Source organism: Rhinichthys klamathensis, unplaced genomic scaffold (genome assembly GCF_029890125.1).
Source record: "Rhinichthys klamathensis goyatoka isolate OS25496 unplaced genomic scaffold, OSU_Roscu_1.1 h1tg000475l_1, whole genome shotgun sequence".
NCBI lineage: Eukaryota > Metazoa > Chordata > Actinopteri > Cypriniformes > Leuciscidae > Rhinichthys > Rhinichthys klamathensis.
Genome location: NW_026606963.1, coordinates 69,384 through 90,218, shown reverse-complemented (window position 1 = coordinate 90,218; position 20,835 = coordinate 69,384). Strand labels below are relative to the sequence as shown.

Here is a 20,835-nt window from a genome sequence, read left to right as displayed (position 1 = left end):
TATGCTTGTATATACAATTGGCTCTGTGACAAAGTGCTTTTCAATTTCCTCATTTGAAAATTAAATAAATAAATATAAATGTAAATAATTCCACACATATGATGACCTCAAATAATAAATAAATCAGATGCAGAACAAGATGGAAATTTAAGAGCCTAATTTGGTTTAAAAATAAATATATTATTAAACCTGTCAAAAGAACATGTCATACATCTCAATATTAAAATAAAATTAATTATTTTTTTAGGAACGTTATATTGTGAATTTTTTTAATTTCCCTCATTCCTGCAATAGTACGGAGCCCCCCTAGTCCCACTTTGACAAAAAATGTTATTATAACTATCTCGTGGCCTCAAGATAAGTAACTCGTGGCCTCAAGATAGTATCTCGTGGCCTCAAGATAGTAACTCGTGGCCTCAAGATAGTATCTCGTGGCCTCAAGATAGTAACTCGTGGCCTCAAGATAGTATCTTGAGGCCACGAGTTACTATCTTGAGGCCACGAGATACTATCTTGAGGCCACGAGTTACTTATCTTGAGGCCACGAGATAGTTATAATAATTTTTTTTGACAAAGTGGGACTAGGGGGACTCCGTACTATTGTGTGAAAAATTATGATAAAAATTATATATTGTTTGTAAATACATCTTTGATATCTTGTAAATAGTAAGTATAATAGTTAATAAGTTAACACATCATTGTTGTACTGTACTTTTTGTTGAATCTCATTAGAATAACCAATGCATTGGGAATATTTTTTCTACAAAAATATTAAGCAGCACAACTTGCTTTCAACTTTATTGGAAAAATCAAGAAATGTTTCCTGAGCAGCAAATCAGATATTATAATGATTTCTGAAGGATCATGTGATATATCTTGGATATATTGTATAAGGTATTCATTGCATTGAGGATACTGAGTATTCTAAGTAAAACATCTGGATAGATCCCAGTAATTCGAATTTGTGGAGAATTTGTCATGAAAATGTGTTTCATTTTCATTATGCAAAAGATAAATTCCTTTGCTTTTTATTTCAGGGTGACATATGATCTGTGCATGTTCGTATGGTTCACCCAAATATCAGAGGTCCAATGGTCTAATCTAATGTGATCACACTGACCCAATTCCAGCACCAAGTTCCAGCACATCAGAACCAGCCAGACAAGGGAGCATGGAGAGGATCTCGGGCAGCTCGTGTTGGGTCAGTTCCTGCGCATTCGAGTCCAGCATCATCTCCTCTACCGTTGCCAACTTCGAATGTTCCTTCCAGAACTCCATCATCGTGTTCCTCTCGGTTTCTGTGGAGGCAAACCAGGTAGGGATGATTTTCTCTTCATGCTTATACCTTCACAAAAATTGACTATAGTAATTCTGCAGATTTTCAATGCATATTTGTAGTGAATTTTGAGTAAAATATGTATAAAACAAGTGTTACGTTTAAAACTTGCACTTACAATTTTTTTAAGATTTACACATTCTATTAATAGTGAAATTCCATCAAATTGAATCAAATAATTCTTACATTTTTTCATTGAACAATTGAATAAGGATTATTATATTCAATTTGATGGAATTTTACTATAAAATTTGTAAATCTTAAAAAAGGATAACATTTTTTGAGTGTGTAAAGGTATTTTAATTTTATTTCGATTTAGCAAATCTCTGGCTGCTCTCTCACTGTAAAAAATGACATGATCAATAAGTTATGACATAATGATATGACATGATATAACTTTTACATAACTTCAACTCATTAAAATAAGTTAAGCGATTTTAAACTTTATTTTTTAAGTTATACGAGATTCAACTCATTTTAAGTCAGTTTAATATCATTTAAGTTGTTGTAATGTAATGCCAAGTTTATTGTACTTAAAAAAATTTAAGGTAGCAGGTTTTTCTTTTTTGACAGATCACTGCCCATCGACCCTACATTCTCTGAAAAAAAAGGTACAAAAGCTGTCACTGATCAAAAGATACACCTTTGTACATTATAGAGCATATTAGTATCTATAAAATGTACATATCAGTACCTAAATGGTTAATATTGGTACCTTTTAAAGGGGTAGCACCCCTGTGAGAGCGTTTTTCTTTTCTTTTTCTGACAGTAAAATCGCTTTGTTACTTTCGTCCCGTGTTACTTTCGCCCCGGTTCTCCCCTACCTTTTAAAGGGGTAGCACCCCTTTAAGAGAGCTTTTGTACTTTTGTACTTTTTTTTTTTTTTTTTTTTGACAGTGAAATACCAGTTTGCAAAATGTATACAATTATAATTAAATCCCAACAATGATGTCATGGTCAAAGCAATAATTTAAAGCTCTACTCTGTAAGACTAAACTGAGAAATGTCTGAAAACAGAGATGAGATCTTGTTTAAAATGCCCCATCAGGTAAGTTTCATTTCATCACCTCATTCAAGCAATATTTGTGTAAAAGACAAAAATATTGACATTGGGGGGAAAAAATCCATGGGTGATTGTCTTACCTTGGTCCATGATCAGTGAAATAAAATACAATATAATTAGAAAAATGTATATACAGATATAAATCAAACTCTTTGACAGCAGAATAATGTGTTGAGCCCGCCTCTAAACACTCATGCGCGCTGTCCTGTCCGAGTCTGTGTGTCTCGGGACTCATAAACCCGCCGGCCACTGTAGGGCGAGGGGAGGAGACATGCGCTTTAGCGTGAATAATAATGCTAATGAAATCCGGAGGGATGATGTTGGGACGGGATTCCCCACCTCAGTTTTACACCTTACGTCCGAACTGGATGCGCGTTCACTCATGAACACATTGTATGGAGAGGGAGGCGTCAGAGCTGAATGAGACCATATCCTTACACTTTCTGATTGGAGAAATGTAGAAGATCCCCCTTCTCAGAACACCGCCAGCGACACGATCTGAAAAAACTAATGATGACGCGGAATTGTTATAAAACAAGCTGAAACCGTAACGTAATAATCACAGCTGTGCACGAGCACCGGCTTCTGCTGGGAAAGTGCTGACGCGTCTCCGTGCGCGCGCCGGACAGGAATGCGCGCTCGTTGCGTAATATTGCCTCATGCATTCTGACCAAAAACTGCTGGAAAGAAGCCAGCAGTTTAATATGATAATTCATATGTTAATTCAATCACCTATTGCGCTGTTTTCGATTGTATTCACGTTGTAGGCTGTATTTGTATTTGTTTTGTATCGAATTTTGTTAAATGTTGAAAAAATAAAAAACGTTTTAAAATTTCGTTTAGCAGAAAAAGATTCCACAAATTGTTATGTATTCAATAGAGAAAAAGGGGAATAAGTCACTCTACTCCATGAGTTCAACAATTATGCTACTTTTTGAAACTGCCCCATATACCTTATTTCTCAGGATATTTTTATTTGTAACATTTTATTACTGGCTACATTAAAAAAGGTCAAATAAATAAATAAACAACAACACTAGAGCTATATTTAATCAAATGAGCAGCTGTTGAACATTACCATAGATGTATCAAGCTGTTGTGTGTAGAAATCATTATATTAGGCCTAATATTATAACATATTAAACATACAAATTTGACCACCTGCCCTGAGCTGACATTTATGAGAAATATCATCATGATAACCGCAAATGTAACAAATAGGCTATATGAAGGAAAAAAAGTGTAACAACAACAAACAAGCTAAATAAGATTAGCTTTTATTCAGCAAGGACACATTAAACTGATCAAAGTGACAATAAAGACATTTATGATGTTACAAAAGATTGTATTTAAATTTTTTTTCTTTTCTTTTGAACTCTCTATTCATAAAATAACCCCAAATAGCAGCACAACTGTTTTCATCATTTATTATAATCAGAAATGTTTTTTTTTTTTTGCATCAAATCATCATATTAGAGTGATTTCTGAAGGATCATGTGACACTGAAGACTGGAGTAATGATGCTGAAAATTCAGCTTTGATCACAGGAATAAATTACACTTTAAAATACAGTAAGGCAAGTTTATTTATATAGCACATTTCATACACTGTGGCAATTCAAAGTGTTTTACATAGAGAGGAAATAATCACACAATAAAAGCAAGGAAAATGCAAGGAAAATTCAAAAGCTTTAGTAATTATAATAATCACATTATAGCAATTCAGAGCTTTGCATATAGAAAATAGACACAAAATAAAGGCAGGGGGAATTAAAGCAGTTTAAAATGAATTAAAGGAGATAAATGATACAGTTATAAAACGAATTAGAGTAAAATTAATTAAAATAGTAAAAAGATGATACAACTTCTCATCTGGCAAAACACCGGTGTATCTTATTTTGACTGAGATTTCCCCATGACGTGTAGTCAGTAGAAAACAGCTCTTTTAAACTGCAATGCTGTTTCACAATATTACTGTATTTACTGTATTTTGGCCAGGGTCCTGTTACCTTGGCTGGGTTCATTTTTAGTGTGTTGAGACAGGACCCTGACACTCATGTTGTTCGTCTTGTCCTCGTGGGACTGTGTGGTTTCGGGGTTGTTCCCTCTGGGCTGTGCGTTCACTCTTATGTCTTGTGTTTCGGTGTTTGTGTGAGAACATGGCTTCTGTCATGGCGGGTTGCCGTAAGCCTTTGCACATGCGTTTGCTTATTTCTGTGTGTCATGTGCTCTTCATGGCCCCAGCCTCATGTGACCTGATTTTGGGGTTATTTGCCCCCCCGGCTCTCCTTTGTTACCCTCCTGATTTACTTCCCTATGAATTCTCCTCTGTATATGTCCTGTGCTGGTTCGTGTTGTATTAGCACTCGTGTCCTCACCGGTCGGCCTAGTCGTGGATCTCATGTTTAGTTTAGTTTAGTTTAGTTTATTTATTTCAACAGGGACAATGTGCAAAAAACATGAATTAAAGATGCTTTGCACCAGATTTAGCTTAAGCTAGTTTCCATCTGTAGTCCCCGAGCAGGTGAATTACAATACAAAATATACAATATAAAATGTAATTAGTCACTCAAATACAACTATTAATTAATTAATTCAACCATTCCCCATTACAACCATCAGTCCAAGTAAATCATACCAGCCTACTACAATAAAACATCACTAAAAGTCATATTTGCATACACGTTTGACGTGTCACATCGTGTCATTTTCCTTTGCTTTTGCCCAGTTTTTGTATTGCTTTTATTTTTCAACATAGATCTTATTGAGTTTCCCTGGATGTTCTGCGTTTGGGTTCTGTTTGCAAAAACCTGACCATTTTTGATCAAAGAAATGCATAAGAGACTTCATTTAAAAACATAAAATATTACCAACTATAAACTCTGATTTTAAGTACAATGCAATAAATCCACTTGGTCTTCCTAATAATTTAGATCACGTTGCTATAATAGCTTGACAATTTAACTCTTCACAAACAGGCTTAAACTAACAAGATGACACCAGTGAAATAATATAATAGTACATGTCTACATGTCATCTCGAACTTTATATTGAGATAGTGGAGCAGAGTTCAGCTAAGGACAGATGATAAGAGCAAGACATGCTGTTTATTAACCCACCATAAACTCCCAGAATGCCCTAATTATTCATTAAAAATCATTAAACCAAAGCCCTCTATTGAAATACATAACGGTATACATACTAAGAACACTTACAGTATATACACATATTTGTAGATTATAATTGTATTTTTATATGTTTGTTTTATGCTGTATTACAATACTGTATTTACAGTGCTGTGTGTTGTATTGTACTATCATTGTAATGTTGCAGCATTGGTCTGTTTTTATGTGTATAATCCCATTGTATTTGCTCATATGGCAGTGAAGTACTGGTATTACTCTAGTAGTCTAGTTTACCATCTTCATATTTATCATGGGTCCAACAATCACGGTGTAAACACGAGCTCATAGTCCAGTGTGTTCTGACCTGGACTCTCAGCGCTGAACTGTGGTGTGATGTTGATCATAGTCTCTGGGATTTGAACAGATTATCCCATTGCCAAATCATGTGCTATTTAAACCACTGTACGTGTTAAACAAACAGCTGAGTGATGGGCTAATGATTCACAACGGAAAATTATTTCAAGACCCCATTTCAGTATTCTAGGCCGACTGACAGTGCACTGCGTTTATGTGTTCATTTCTTTCTATTTCTGTTCTTTTTTCTCTAATTATTTTATTGAATAATTTGGATTCAAATTATTTTATTGTAAACGACGTGGACTGATTGTGAGCCACTTAAAGTGACGTCACAAGCATAATAAAAAATATATATGAATTTGACGTTTGTGACATGTTAAGGCCGGGGTAGTTGTCCTAAAATAACAAAAACAAAAATTTTAATAAAAATGAATAAAAACTATTGACGTGTTTCCATTGGGCGTATTTTCAATTCGCAATTACAATTTGCGCAATTTGAAGGGTAATGGAAACGCGGCTAATGATACTTACACCAAATGGCCAGTTGTTGTCTTAAAAATCTGTTAAAGGTTTTTTGCACTGTTTTTTTTTTTTTTTTCACAATATCTGTGAAATCTTGAGGAATGGATAATAATAAAATGAAACAGGCATTTTAGCTTTTTTGTGCAGATTAATGAATCCAGTAAATTGATTTGGCAGCCAACTTTCTCATGGGCCTTTATCAGTCTGTTTTTATGGTACATCATAATTCCAATTTTGAGCGTGGCATGGTTGTTGGTGCCAGACGGGCCGGTCTGAGTATGTCACAATCTGCTCAGTTACTGGGATTTTCACGCACAACCATTTCTAGGGTTTACAAAGAATGGTGTGAAAAGGGAAAAACATCCAGTATGCGGCAGTCCTGTGGGCGAAAATGCCTTGTTGATGCTAGAGGTCAGAGGAGAATGGGCCGACTGATTCAAGCTGATAGAAGAGCAACTTTGACTGAAATAACCACTCGTTACAACCGAGGTATGCAGCAAAGCATTTGTGAAGCCACAACACGCACAACCTTGAGGCGGATGGGCTACAACAGCAGAAGACCCCACCGGGTACCACTCATCTCCACTACAAATAGGATTTCCATTACACGAGAGTAGATGTTAAAACTTCATGCTAATTTGTACTCGGCTTTCGCCAAGATAAGCAACACTAAGACGTAGCTTTACAGTAAACTATGCTTCTCCATCCATTTACACTTCTTTCCATATGGTGGTGTGACACCCCTCTTCTGTCCGGCGTTAACGGCTGCAGTGTACTTGGCGCGTCAGCACACGCGACGGCTGCAACAACAGGACCACCACGACAACCGTCTGGATTGAGCCGAGTAGGGGACATCTCTAGGGTCTTCAAGTGGGCACCTTCAAGAGGGCTCGACAGTGACTCTGGCGTCCCAGTGGACAACGGTTCCGTATGGCATACCACCTACCACTGAACGTAATGACTGTAAATACTATACAACCTATACAAATAAACCAACAGACTCAAGTTTTTCAAGAATTCTACGAAACCGTAGCATGGCGGCCACAAAACCTTGACAACCCACTTCCACTGGGTAAACCTGGACTCTCCATCCTCGCTGTTCTGCTTCAGTGGCCAGATGAGCATATACCGCAGTTTCTTCCTCTCATATGCCTCATCTACCGCATCCTCCCATGGCACTGTTAACTCTTTCAGTTGAACAATGCGTGCTGATCCAGACCACAAAACAATATCTGGTCGTAGGTTAGTGGTGGCAATCTCAGGTGGAAAAATAAGCCGTTGATCAAGATCAGCCAGCATCTTCCAGTCCCTAGCAGCTTCCAGTTGTCCTGGGCGAGAATTGGTGTTAACACATTTTCTTGGTGGTTGCTCGCCTGGGCGGAGGAATATTGTCTTCTGAGTGTAATGTTTTGCTAGAACAGGCGGCAACTTATTGGTCATACTACGCTTGCCTTCCAATGCTAAAGCCAAACATCGCAGTACTTGGTCATGGAGCCAAGTAAACCGACCTTGGCTAAGAGCCACCTTACATCCTGTCAAAATGTGCCTTAATGTGGCAGGTGATGAACACAAAGGACAAGAGGGATCCTCTCCTACCCAGAGGTTTAGGTTCTGTGGTCAAATAGGAAAAAGAGGCTACAATTTGCAAGAGCTCACCAAAATTGGGCAGTTGAAAGACTGGAAAAATGTTGCCTGGTCTGATGAGTCTCGATTTCTGTTGAGACATTCAGATGGTAGAGTCAGAATTTGGCGTAAACAGAATGAGAACATGGATCCATCATGCCTTGTTACCACTGTGCAGGCTGGTGGTGGTGGTGTAATGGTTGGGGGATGGTTTCTTGGCACACTTTAGGCCCCTTAGTGCCAATTGGGCATCGTTTAAATGCCACGGCCTACCTGAGCATTGTTTCTGACCATGTCCATCCCTTTATGGCCACCATGTACCCATCCTCTGATGGCTACTTCCAGCAGGATAATGCACCATGTCACAAAGCTGGAATCATTTCAAATTGGTTTCTTGAACATGACAATGAGTTTACTGTACTAAAATGGCCCCCACATTTCTAAAGAATGCTTTCAGCACCTTGTTGAATCAATGCCGCGTAGAATTAAGGCAGTTCTGAAGGCGAAAGGGAGTCAAACACAGTATTAGTATGGTGTTCCTAATAATCCTTTAGGTGAGTGTATGTACATATAATAAATATGTATAAATAGATAGATAGGTATATATATATATATATATATATATATAGGTGTGTGTGTGTGTGTGCGTGTGCATATATATGTATGCATCACATTTGCTTTTATGAGGGGTCATTCTTCTACTTATATAATTTTCTACGCATTCACAGCCTACAAAATGTACTCACACCTTTTTTTTACGCACACATTTATACATTTATATTTTTTTGGTTTGTTCTCTCCTTTTGTGTGTTTATCTGCAGCTCATAATAAGGTCTGAAGCTCATTGTGTGTTAACACATTTTATAGACCTTTACTGCACATGGAATTTTGAGGATTTTATCAAACACTTTAAAAGCACAAGCATATAAATTCAAATCAACAAAGAAAAAGAGTAAAGGAAAGTGGTATTTTATTCACTTATGCTGCATAAGAGTATGTTGGTCTTGCAACACTTTTGTGCAATTCACAGAATTAACACTGAGTTTAATCTGAAAAATAGTGATTCTGATTTGATCATTAGTTGGATTCCTCCTCTCTCTCATTCTTTGGTGGCATAGAAAAGCCCCCAGCGTTGGTCTCCTGTCTCACAGCGCAGCAGTTTCTCTGTCCATCCCTTTACAATGGCATCATAGTCGTCCTTAGAGAACTCCTGTGAAGGAGACAGTGATTATCAGCATGCGTGCATGACATTCCCAACAATATTCAGACAAACTGGCTAAACTCGTTTTTAAAGGGGTCATATAATGCCATTTTCATACAAGTTAATTTGATTCTTTAGGGTCTAAATGAAATGTTTGTAATATACTTTAATTACAAATTTTCATCAGTATTGTAAGAAAACACTAATTTTATCTGGTCAAAAACAGCTCTGTTTTCAGCACGCCGTTTAAGTGCATGTGTCTTTAAATGATAATGAGATTTGTTGACTCCGCCCCTTTGTTCTGTGGTGCTTTGACACAACACACGTGGAGTAGGGGTGTCGCAATATACCGGTGTTTACGATAATCGTGATATTCAAAGCATGAAATATCGACATCGTGTTAATTTAGAGTGTGGCGATATACCGGTATTGGCGATAACCACAATGTTTAAAATGAATAGGACTGTTATGAAAACATGACACGTAAATAGTACCTGGTTGATACGCGAGTACCTGGTTGATGTCTCAGCTGTATTGCACCCGCTGACACCTATCAAAGAAGAAGACGCAGCCCGGGCCGCGCAGCTACTCTGAGAAGAACGTCGTCTGAGCGAGAGAGTCTGTCCACACCCGAAAAACGTAAGCTCGCCTGAATGGGAGTTCTTCGGCTCAAAAGAAAACAGCACTTTAAAGGGGTCGCACACCGGACGAGAAGCGCAGGGCCACGTCTTTAAAATTCGAACACATTTTCACTTCGAGTGTACACACACCGGTTGTGCCATTCGGGCGTCTGTCCGCGGCGCCCAGCAACGGCTCTTGTTCAAAATCCTGCCGTGACACAGAGCGCCATTTACATAGTTTTATATTAAATTTACATTATATTTGTCGCAAATCATCGTAAATGACTTCACACTGTGCTGCAATGTACATTTAGTTTTACATTAATTTACAGAAATCAGCTGCTTGAATGAAAATTGCTGATGTTATCGGATTTTCAGGTGATATTCTCAATTCATTCAGTTAATGGATGCTGAGTCTGAGGTAAAGTGTTCAGATCACAGACTCAGCAACTATTGTATTTAATTGTACAGTACAATCATAACATAGTACAGACATTATCTTAATTTCATAATCTCCTTAAACATAAGAATACTGCTGGCCATAAACTGAGAAAGTGCGCGTCCGGTGCGATACCTCGAGTTGTCCTACACGCGACGCGGCGCTGCAGAATGTGTAGCCATCAACCTTTTTACCATCTCTGTGTCCATCACCCTGCAGATTACGCAATTTTACAGAGAATACATTGCGATTATTTTACGAGTCATGGAATGGGAAACGTGACATTAACCTGTTAACAGGGGGTTTCTGTGTTCATACATTTAATAAAGGGTGATTATTAACATCTTTTTTTTTGTATTTGTATTTGCACTTGATTTTCTTGTTTGTACCCTTATGTTTGTTGAGTGAAAAAGAAAAACTATATAAACAAAGTAAAAATTAATTTGACTGATAACTACCCCCCCTCCCCTCTTATTAATTCTATAGATATCGCGATATATCGATTAACCGGGGTGTGAAAAATCTAACATCGTGACTGCCCTAACGTGGAGTGTTTCCTTGACAACAGTTGAGGGTATATTTTGGAGAGAGAATGGCAGCGGGAGTCTCTGAGGACACATCTGTGCAACCGTTTCAGTTTGTACCGGAGTCGGACCCCGAACAAGATGACGGCCGCAAAGAAGTTTGACAATTAAGGCTCGATCAGGACGTTTCTGAATGATTAGTTAACATAATGTCATTTTGATCTATCTTAGTTTGAATGTACTGGCAGGGTAGAGTAGTGAGATACGAACGCTATGTGTTTACTGATGGATACGTACACAATTTGTAATAACACAATCACCATAACGCGTTGTTCATTATAAACGTGGGATTATGAATTATATTGAGAACGTTGTACATAGAAAACATACCGTAATGTACCCTGAGTGTAAACCTGGTGAGAAATGATTCGCGCAAACATGAAAGCATTGACGTCGCTCGTGGGGAATATTCCCTTCGAAAACAAAACTCAGCCACTGCGTCTTCAGCGGTTCGGGTTTAGGAACATAAAAATTACTGTGTTCATTATTACACCCAAGAACAGAACACCACAATCGCTTAGACGCCATTCTGCTCCAGCGTATCAACAATGACGGACTATGATGACAGCTCGCTCAGGGCGGGTCTGTGTTGAAACGCTGCTGTCAATCAACAATTGTGGGCGGGGCGTCCGATTTAGTGACGTCACACGGTCGAACGGCTCGATTTGAGGCAGGGGAAAACATATAGAGAGCCTAAGTCCCTCCCCTTCCGGTCGACCACCATGGGACCTTATTTCGGAAAAATATTGTATGGTAGTCAATGGCGAGAGACAACAAATATTTTGATCTCGTTTGAATTGTGCCCTCAATTACACATATGATGTTTGTCAATTTAAAAGATACATTTTAAAGTCAAGAAAGTCACAGTTTGATGTAAAACTGTTGAGGTATAAGACTGTGAAAATACGTAATTACAAAGACTACAAACCCCAAAGGTGCACATTTTCTCTCAATGAATGAAGCTAACTTTACTGAAGCTAACCTTACTGAAGCTAACTTTACTGAAGCTAACTTTACTGAAGCTAACTTTACTGAAGCTAACTCTACTGAAGCTAACTTTACTGAAGCTAACTTTACTGAAGCTAACTCTACTGAAGCTAACTTTACTGAAGCTAACTTTACTGATGCTAACTTTACTGATGCTAACTTTACTGAAGCTAACTTTACTGATGCTAACTTTACTGAAGCTAACTTTACTGAAGCTAACGTCTGTCATTGTTTCTATAGTCTTACGTTATAATCGTAACGTTACGCCGTCATGCCTGAGTGTTTTGTACCAGACTGCACACACACGAGCAGCGGATCTCGCTCGTTGTTTCGCTCGTTGTAGTTCATCGAGCGATTTTCACATAAAACTAAATGTTACTCTTCTGTTTTATGACAAACTGCGACTTTCTTGACTTTCAGAATTAACTTTTAAATTGACAAACATCATATGTGTAATTCAGGGCACAGTTCAGACGGAATAAAAAGATAAGTTGTCTCTTGCCATTGACTGCCATATATATTTTTTTCCGAAATAAGGTCCCATGAGCCGGAAGCGGAGGGGACGGACTAAGGCTCTCTATAAGGAGATTAAAACAAAAACACTGGATGGATTTTTATCATTATATGATGGTTGTTTACAGGCACTGCCAACACACATTTCAGTACAATCAACTTGAAAAAGTGCATGACCCCTTTAATGACTGTATTTTTTATTTACAGTCATTAAAAATGAGTGAAATAAAAGGGAAAAGGGGAAATAAAATATTTCCTCCAACAGTGTGCATGCAAATGTGAGGTTGTAAATGTAATGCAGATTTTGCATGAGCATAAAAGTGTGTGTATGTGTGTGTTTGTTTACCTGTATAAACTCATCTTTCATGTCCTCGGCTCTCTGCAGTTCAGTCTTTATCAACTGAATAAATTGGTCTGTCCTGTCCTCTGCGCGAACATTTCTGAATCCCACCTCGCTCAGGAACTGAAAAACACACAAATACACTCAATATTATCATAATCATGGTGGATAAACAAGCTTTTTGTTCCTGTGCCAACTTTGCTTGGCACGTACAATAAAAGTAACCAGTCCTACTCAACCCACTCAGAGCGGGATTCAAACAAGCATCTTCGGGCATGGGAGGCAGACACGCTAATAGGGACGCTAACACACAGCTCTTACTAGCTTGCCTCTGTTACACTCACTCCCATCCGGGTCACGGCACCAACTGTAACCCCTCCAGTTCTACTCGCACTGCTCCGAGCGGGATTTGAACCAGCCTCTCCAACCTTGCTTACAGATCGACCACAGGCTCAGCTCCCTCCTACTTTCACTCGCTCTTACGAGTCTACATCCCTACCAGCAGCCTACGATCGGTCAATGAGTGACGGCTCATGGTATCATCACAGAGAGCCACAAAATCACCCTCCAGAACATTCTCGTTCACGAATGCAGAATCCCTGACAACATTCAAAAGCCAGCTAAAAACTCATCTCTTCCGTGAGCACTTAACCTCATAATAAAAAATAAAAAAATCTTTCCTTTTCCTTGAATCCCTCCCTTGTCTGGCTTATGCTACTCTAAGAAATGTAGAGAAGCGACAAACGTACTCGGTTACTAACGTAACCTCGGTTCTCTCTAGAAGAGGGAACGAGTACTGCGTAATATCTTACGTTCGGGGAAAACCTCTTTTCCACGAGATATTGAAGCCAAAAAATTATCCTTAATTTTGAATTAATGTAAAACGCGTTGCGGCAGCATATAGACATAGGCAAAGGCGGCTTGCGTGTCTATTGGCTGTCCTGCGGCAACTGCAGCAGCCTATCGAGAGAGGCCCTTCGGTGACGGTCCAATGGGGGCGCTTCCCGCCCACTGCGTCACCTTCCCGCCAGAGTAGGCATGGCCTAGCCCTATAAATATGGCTCGATGGGCTTTTCACTGATATCACTGGTTTTTCATCGCCGAAGCGAACCAGAGTGTGTTGCAGGCACGGCAAGATACGCAGTACTCGTTCCCTCTTCTAGAGAGAACCGAGGTTACGTTAGTAACCGAGTACGTTCTCTTACGAGAGGTTCTCTCGTACTGCGTAATATCTTACGCTAGGGGAACACAGTGTAAAACGCCGTGTGTGCTGGGATCCAACACCAAAGTCCCAAGGGCAGGTGCCCGGGGCTCATATAATGTACAATCACCAAGGACTCACAGAGAGTCTGAGAAGAGAGGCTAACAGCTTCATTCCCAATAAGTTAGCATCCAAGGGAGCTAATCACTGTCACAGTGTTTTATACAGTCAGGGTGAAAATATTCGGCCCGAACTGTGTAACAGTATGGGTCTTACTTTTGCCCATGGGGTAATTTTATCAGTCAGCGAGCGGTGCTCTAGCGATTGTAGTATTCTGCGCCGAAGCAGTGGGGCAGAAAGTACTTGATTTTATACCGACAGTAGTTTAGCCTGTAAGGCGGGAACCTCTAGGTTATAAAACCTTATAAATGTAGACGGGGAGGCCCAGCCTGCCGCCATACAGATATCTTGTAAGGCAATCCCGCTAGACCAAGCCCACGATGAGGCCATGCCTCTCGTGGAGTGCGCTCTAACACCTAAAGGGCATTTAAGGCCTTTTGACCTGTATGCCAGTGCTATAGCGTCAACTACCCATCTGGATAGGCTCTGTTTCGACGCGGCAAGTCCCTTAGCACGTCCGCTGAACGAAACGAATAGCTGCTCAGTCTGTCTGAAAACGGACGAGCGAGACACATAAGCTCTTAATGCCCTGACTGGGCAAAGGAAGCTCTCGCCCATCTCCTCGTTATGAACCGGCAGGGCGGACAGGGAAATGACCTGGGCCCTGAATGGCGTATTGGGGGATTTAGGGACGTATCCGTGTCTTGGTTTGAGTACGACTTCCAGACAAAATTCCAGAAAATTCCAAAATTCCAGACACGTCGCGCTCACTGAGAGCGCTTGCAAATCCCCTATGCGCTTCACTGAAGCGAGCGCTATGAGAAACGCTGTCTTGAATGACAGGTGTTTCATGTCCGAGAGGTGGATCGGCTCAAACGGGGCACCTTTCATGGCTTCCAGAACCGTGGAAAGGTCCCACATGGGGACTGAGGGGGGTCTGGGAGGATTCAGTCTCTTAGCTCCTTTTAAGAAGCGGATGACCAGATCATTTTTCCCCAGTGACTGGCCAGTCGCGGGTTTTGTAAACGCAGCTATGGCCGCCACATAAACTTTGAGCGTGGATGGGGTTCTACCCTTATCCAGCAGCTCCTGAAGGAAGGAGAGCACTTACACTTACTCCGTGTTATAAATACGTTAGACCTATAACTTCTGCCACTAAAGATTGCTTTATCAATAATCTTCCTAATCAGTTTCATCATCTCAGCATCCCGGATAGCTTAGAAGAACTTGATATTGCAACAGAAACGTTTAACTCTCTCTTTTCCAGCACTTTAGACGCAGTTGCTCCGTTGCGCTTAAAGAAGATTAAAGAAAATAGTCCAATGCCGTGGTACAGCGAGCACACTCAGGCCCTTAAGAGAGCAGCCAGAAAAATGGAGCGCAACTGGAAGAAAACTAAACTAGAGGTATTTCGGATTTCGTGGAAAGAAAGCTCGATTGCTTACAGAGAGGCTTTAAAAGCTGCTAGATCTGCTTATTTTTCAAACCTATTAGAAGAAAATAAACATAATCCTAGGTATTTATTTGAAACAGTGGCTAAACTAACGAAAAAGAAAGCTTCAAGCTCAGAAGTGTCAAAGCAACACAGCAGTGATGACTTTATGAACTTCTTCACTTATAAGATTGATAATATCAGGGACAAAATTATAACTATGCAACCGTCTACCACAGTATCGCATCAGGAAGTGCATTGTAGTCTCCATGAGGAAAAATTTGATTTATTTGTTGCTATAGGAGAGGAAGAATTCTGCAAACTCGTTAATTCATCTAAATCGACAACTTGTATGTTAGATCCTATACCGACTAAGCTACTGAAAGAGATGTTTCCAGAGGTCATATATCCTCTTCTTAATATCATTAATTCATCTTTGTCTCTAGGATACGTACCAAAAACCTTTAAACTGGCTATGATAAAACCGCTTGTTAAAAAACCACAACTTGATCCTACAGAATTAGTCAATTACAGGCCGATCTCGAATCTGCCTTTTCTGTCAAAGATATTAGAAAAAGCAGTATCTTCACAACTATGTTCCTTTCTAGAAAGAAATGATATCTGCGAGGATTTTCAGTCCGGATTTAGACCGTACCATAGCACTGAGACCGCTCTCATTAGAGTCACAAATGATTTGCTCTTATCATCCGATCGTGGTTGTATCTCTCTATTAGTGTTACTCGATCTTAGTGCTGCATTTGACACCATTGACCACAACATTCTTTTAAATAGACTAGAAAACTATGTTGGCATTAGTGGAATTGCATTAGCATGGTTTAAATCATACTTAACTGACCGTTATCAGTTTGTAGCAGTAAATGAAGAGATGTCTTATCGATCACAAGTTCAGTATGGCGTACCACAAGGCTCAGTACTAGGACCGCTGCTGTTCACTCTGTACATGCTACCATTAGGAGATATCATTAGGAAACATGGAGTTAGCTTTCACTGTTATGCCGGTGATACTCAGCTGTATATTTCTTCAAAACCCAACGAAACTTACCAATTCACAAAATTAACGGAATGCATAGCTGATATAAAAAATTGGATGACTAGTAATTTCCTACTACTAAATTCTGAAAAGACAGAGATTCTAATTATTGGACAAAAAACTTCCACACGTAATAACCCAGAATACTGTCTAACACTTAATGGCTGCTCTGTCAAGTCTTCGTCGTCGGTTAGGAACCTGGGTGTGCTATTTGATACCAACCTTTCTTTTGAAAGCCACGTGTCTAGTATCTGTAAAACTGCATTTTTCCATCTTAAAAATATATCTAAAATACGCCATATGCTCTCATTGGGAAATGCGGAACAATTAGTCCATGCGTTCATGACCTCAAGGCTAGATTATTGTAATGGTCTACTGGGTGGTTGCCCTGCACGCTTAATAAACAAACTACAGCTAGTTCAAAACGCCGCAGCTCGAGTTCTTACCAGAACCAGGAAATATGACCATATTAGCCCGGTTCTGTCAACACTGCATTGGCTCCCTATTAAACATCGTATACATTTTTAAATATTGTTGATTACCTACAAAGCACTAAATGGTTTAGCTCCGCAGTACTTGAGCGAGCTCTTAACGCATTATAGTCCTTCACGTCTATTGCGATCTCAAAATTCCGGCCAGTTGATAATACCTAGAATATCTAAATCGACTGCAGGCGGTAGATCCTTTTCCTATTTAGCACCAAAACTTTGGAACAGTCTTCCTACCATTGTCCGGGAAGCAGACACACTCTGTCAGTTCAAAGCTAGACTAAAAACACATCTCTTTGACCTAGCATACACATAATACATTATAGACTTCTATAAATTCAATGTTAGGCTGCATAGATTAGGTCAGCCGGAACTGGGAACACTTCCCTTAAATCTTGATGTACTCGCTACATCATAAGAAGAATGGCATCTACGCTAATATTAGTGTCTTTGTTTATCCCGAGGTTTTCCAGCAGCCTGCCGGATCCAGGCCGTGTCCAGATCTGACGAGGGAGCTTTGCCTGGACCCGATGACAATGCAGTGCTGAAGTATCCACTATCCTCTCCCTATGGAGGATCCCTTTCCCACTCTACAGATAAAGCGTTGTGAATTCCGGCTCGAGTACCCCGAAGTGATAAAATAAAACAAAATTCTGTATCAAAATTGATAGGCAAGAAAAGTAGTTTGTTTAGGCTGGGTTGTATGAATTACAAACCTGCGCACATATTTTAAAAAGCACATAACTATAGAATTCTGAATGAGCATGTGAACGCCGTCTGCGTTAATCACAGGTTCGCGTTTAAAGTCTGATCATTTCGACGGAGGTGAATCAATCAAAGTTAACTTTAGCTGGAAGTAACATTATTCAAGAACCGCTATAACGCCAAAACAATCTGTTACCTTATATTATATGTTTATCTCTGTAAAGCTGCTTTGAAACAATCCATTGTTAAAAGCGCTATATAAATGAAGATGATTTGACTTGACTTGACTTCCGTAATCCCGCAGTCTGGGGGTGAAAAGCCTCAAGCTCTGCACCAGCCAGCAAACACTGACCATTTCGCGGCATAGAGTCGTCTAGTGGACGGCGCCCTGGCCTGCGTGATTGTGTTTAATACTCCCTCTGGGAGGTTTGCGGGTACCCGTTGATGGCCCATGCGTGCAGGGACCATAGCTCCGGGTGAGGATGCCAAATCGAGCCCTTGGCCTGAGAGAGGAGGTCCTTCCTCGTTGGTATTGGCCATGGGGCAGCACTCGTCAGCTGCATCAGGACTGGGAACCAAGCTTGGTTCGTCCAGAGCGGAGCCACAAGGAGCACTGAGCATCTGTTTTCCTTGATTCGTTCCAGCACCTGAGGCAGGAGCGAAATTGGAGGAAAAGCATAGAGCGGGCAGCGTGGCCAGGCGTGGGCCAGCGCATCCTTGCTCTTGGAGAAAAACTTCGGACAGTGAGCGTTCTCTTGAGACACAAATAGGTCTATCCGCGCTCTGCCGAATGTCTCCCACAGCAGGAGGACCGTCTGCGGGTGCAGAGACCATTCACCTGCTGGAACATTGCTTCTGGACAGTCTGTCTGGCCCCAGATTCAGGTGACCAGGCACATGTGCTGCTCTCAGTGAGCGCAGATTGTGCTGAGCCCAAACCAGGAGGCGTTCCGTCAGCCTGAAAAGGTTTCGGGATCTGATGCCGCCCTGATGATTTATGTAGGCTACCACCGACATATTGTCCGAGCGGACTAAGACGTGGTCTCCTTTTATTCGGGGCAAAAGCGCCTCAGCGCATTGTCGACTGCCATCATTTCCAGACAGTTTATGTGTAGGAGCTTCTCTCGTTCTGACCACAGGCCAAAGAACGGTCTGCCTTGGTGCAGCGCTCCCCATCCCGAGGTGGAGGCATCCGTGGACACCACCTGCACACTCGAGGAAGTCCCCAGGCTTACACCTGTCTGGTACCAGTCGGTCGCTCTCCAAGGTAACAGAGCTGAGACGCATTTCTGGTCGACCTTGATGCGAAAATGACCGGAGGCCCAGGCTCGAGGAGGTACTCGTGCCTTCAGCCACCACTGCAGTGGGCGCATACGAAGCAGACCCAGCTGGAGCACTGATGATGCTGAGGCCATGAGACCCAGCATTTTCTGAAACCTTTTGAGCGGGACTATAGGGCCGCGGCGGAAGGATTTCGTGGCGCGCTGAATGTTCAGTCTGCGCTCTGGCGATAGTCGCGCTGTCATAGACAGCGAGTTCAGTTCTGTGCCCAGAAAAGTTATTTCTTGACTGGGAAGCAGCGAACTTTTCGCCCAATTGACTGTGAGACCCAGATTCTCGAGGTGCTCGAGTAATATGGCCCTGTGTTCTATGAGCTCTGAGTAAGATCGAGCTAGAATCAGCCAATCGTCCAAGTAGTTCAAAACTTGCATGCCCCGAAGTTTCAGGGGTGCGAGAGCCGCATCCATGCACATTGTAAATGTACGGGGTGCAAGAGACAGGTTGAACGGTAGGACTGTGTATTGATATGCCTGGCCCTCGAAGGCGAATCTCAAGAAACGCCTGTGACGTAACGCTACTTGTATCTGGAAGTAAGCGTCCTTCAGATCTATTGACATAAACCAGTCCCCTTGGCGAATTTGCGTGAGGATTTTCCTGGTTGTGAGCATTCTGAACCGGCGTTTCATAAGCGCTCTGTTCAGCTGTCTTAGATCTAAAATGGGTCTGAGACTCCCGTCTTTTTTCGGGACCAGAAAATATCTGCTGTACAAACCCCCTTCGCTCTGAGCTTGAGATAAAGGCTGTATTGCCCCTTTGCTCAATAGTGTCGCTATTCCGGCTCGAAGTAGATGGGCTACTTCTGTTTTCACCGTGGATTCGACGCGCGCCGTGTAACAGCGGGGGCGTCGAGCAAACTGTAGCGAATAGCCTCTTTTTATAATGTTCAGCACCCATTCTGATATCCCGGGAAGCTGTGCCCATGCGTTTGCATGAACAGCTAGGGGTAGGGAATTTGGGCTCTGGTCGTGAGATAGGGACGACAAGGGAGCCCTGGCGTGCTGTAGTGTGAACACTGCGTTCGCAGTGACTGAGGCGGGGGGCGCGCCGATCACGGCGGGCAGCCTGGCCGCGCTCATTTCCCTTATAGCAGTCTGCTGAGAAAGAGCGAGCGGGGCGAGCCCCGTGGGGCTTAGCATGTCTGTGAGTGAATGTGGGCGCGGGACAGCGGGCACATTTACTGCACTGAAAACACCGTCGGCCGGGGCTGACTCTATGTGTGTTGGTTTCGTTTTTACAGAAACCGTGGGACATGTATTGTGTAGTGTTTGTGGGCACTGGGTCGTGGGCACATTCACTACATTTGTTGCACAATCGACATGAGCCGATTTTATTTGTGCGAGCCCTGCATTGTGGCGGGCTGTGTCTGTGTGTAGAAATGAGCACTGGGTTGTGGGCATTTTTATTACACTCATAACACCATCGGCTGTGGCCGGAACACCAGAAATTGCACTCTTTATGTGATATATCTGGGTCGCCATGAAAACGGCGTTTGTGTGCAGGCAAGCGGGCCGTGTTGCCGACTTGTTTACTGCAGAATACACTGGAACAGTCGCATTTCCTGGAACTGAACGAGCGAGATGTTTCGGTGAAAGTCTGGCCGCGGCGGGATTTGAACACCGTCGTTTTCCTAGAAGGGCTAGGACGACTTTGAGGCCTCGGGCTTGATCTCAATCCTCGGCCGGGGCCCGCGCGGAGGGGGGCGGCGGCCAGAAGAGCGAGAGCGCGGTCTCTGATCCCGGGCCTGGTGACGCTGTGAAGCGGCGGCGGGCGGAGGCTTTGGCTGAGAGCT

At 41.6% G+C, this 20,835-nt stretch overlaps 2 protein-coding genes across 3 annotated transcripts in view; both read right to left on the bottom strand.

Moving 5' to 3' along the window:
• The window catches only part of pmt (phosphoethanolamine methyltransferase), a 30,352-nt gene extending 27,493 nt beyond the window's left edge, over nucleotides 1-2,859 (bottom strand). The window contains exons 1-2 of one of the 2 annotated variants that reach the window (XM_056237020.1): nucleotides 2,838-2,859; nucleotides 1,121-1,298 (exon numbers count right to left, since the gene is read on the bottom strand). In XM_056237020.1, coding sequence (XP_056092995.1) covers nucleotides 1,121-1,281 — 161 coding nt within the window. In that variant the 5' untranslated portion in view covers nucleotides 1,282-1,298; nucleotides 2,838-2,859. Of the gene's footprint in view, nucleotides 1-1,120; nucleotides 1,299-2,479; nucleotides 2,651-2,837 lie in introns of those variants that run through there. The other variant, XM_056237019.1, reaches the window with a different exon arrangement.
• Nucleotides 2,860-8,908: 6,049 nt separating this feature from the next.
• Nucleotides 8,909-20,835, bottom strand: part of LOC130072084 (uncharacterized) — a 52,758-nt gene continuing 40,831 nt past the window's right edge. Inside the window, 2 exon segments of the mRNA XM_056237021.1 lie at nucleotides 8,909-9,235; nucleotides 12,716-12,832. Of these exon segments, the coding sequence (XP_056092996.1) occupies nucleotides 9,125-9,235; nucleotides 12,716-12,832 (228 nt within the window). The 3' untranslated portion in view covers nucleotides 8,909-9,124.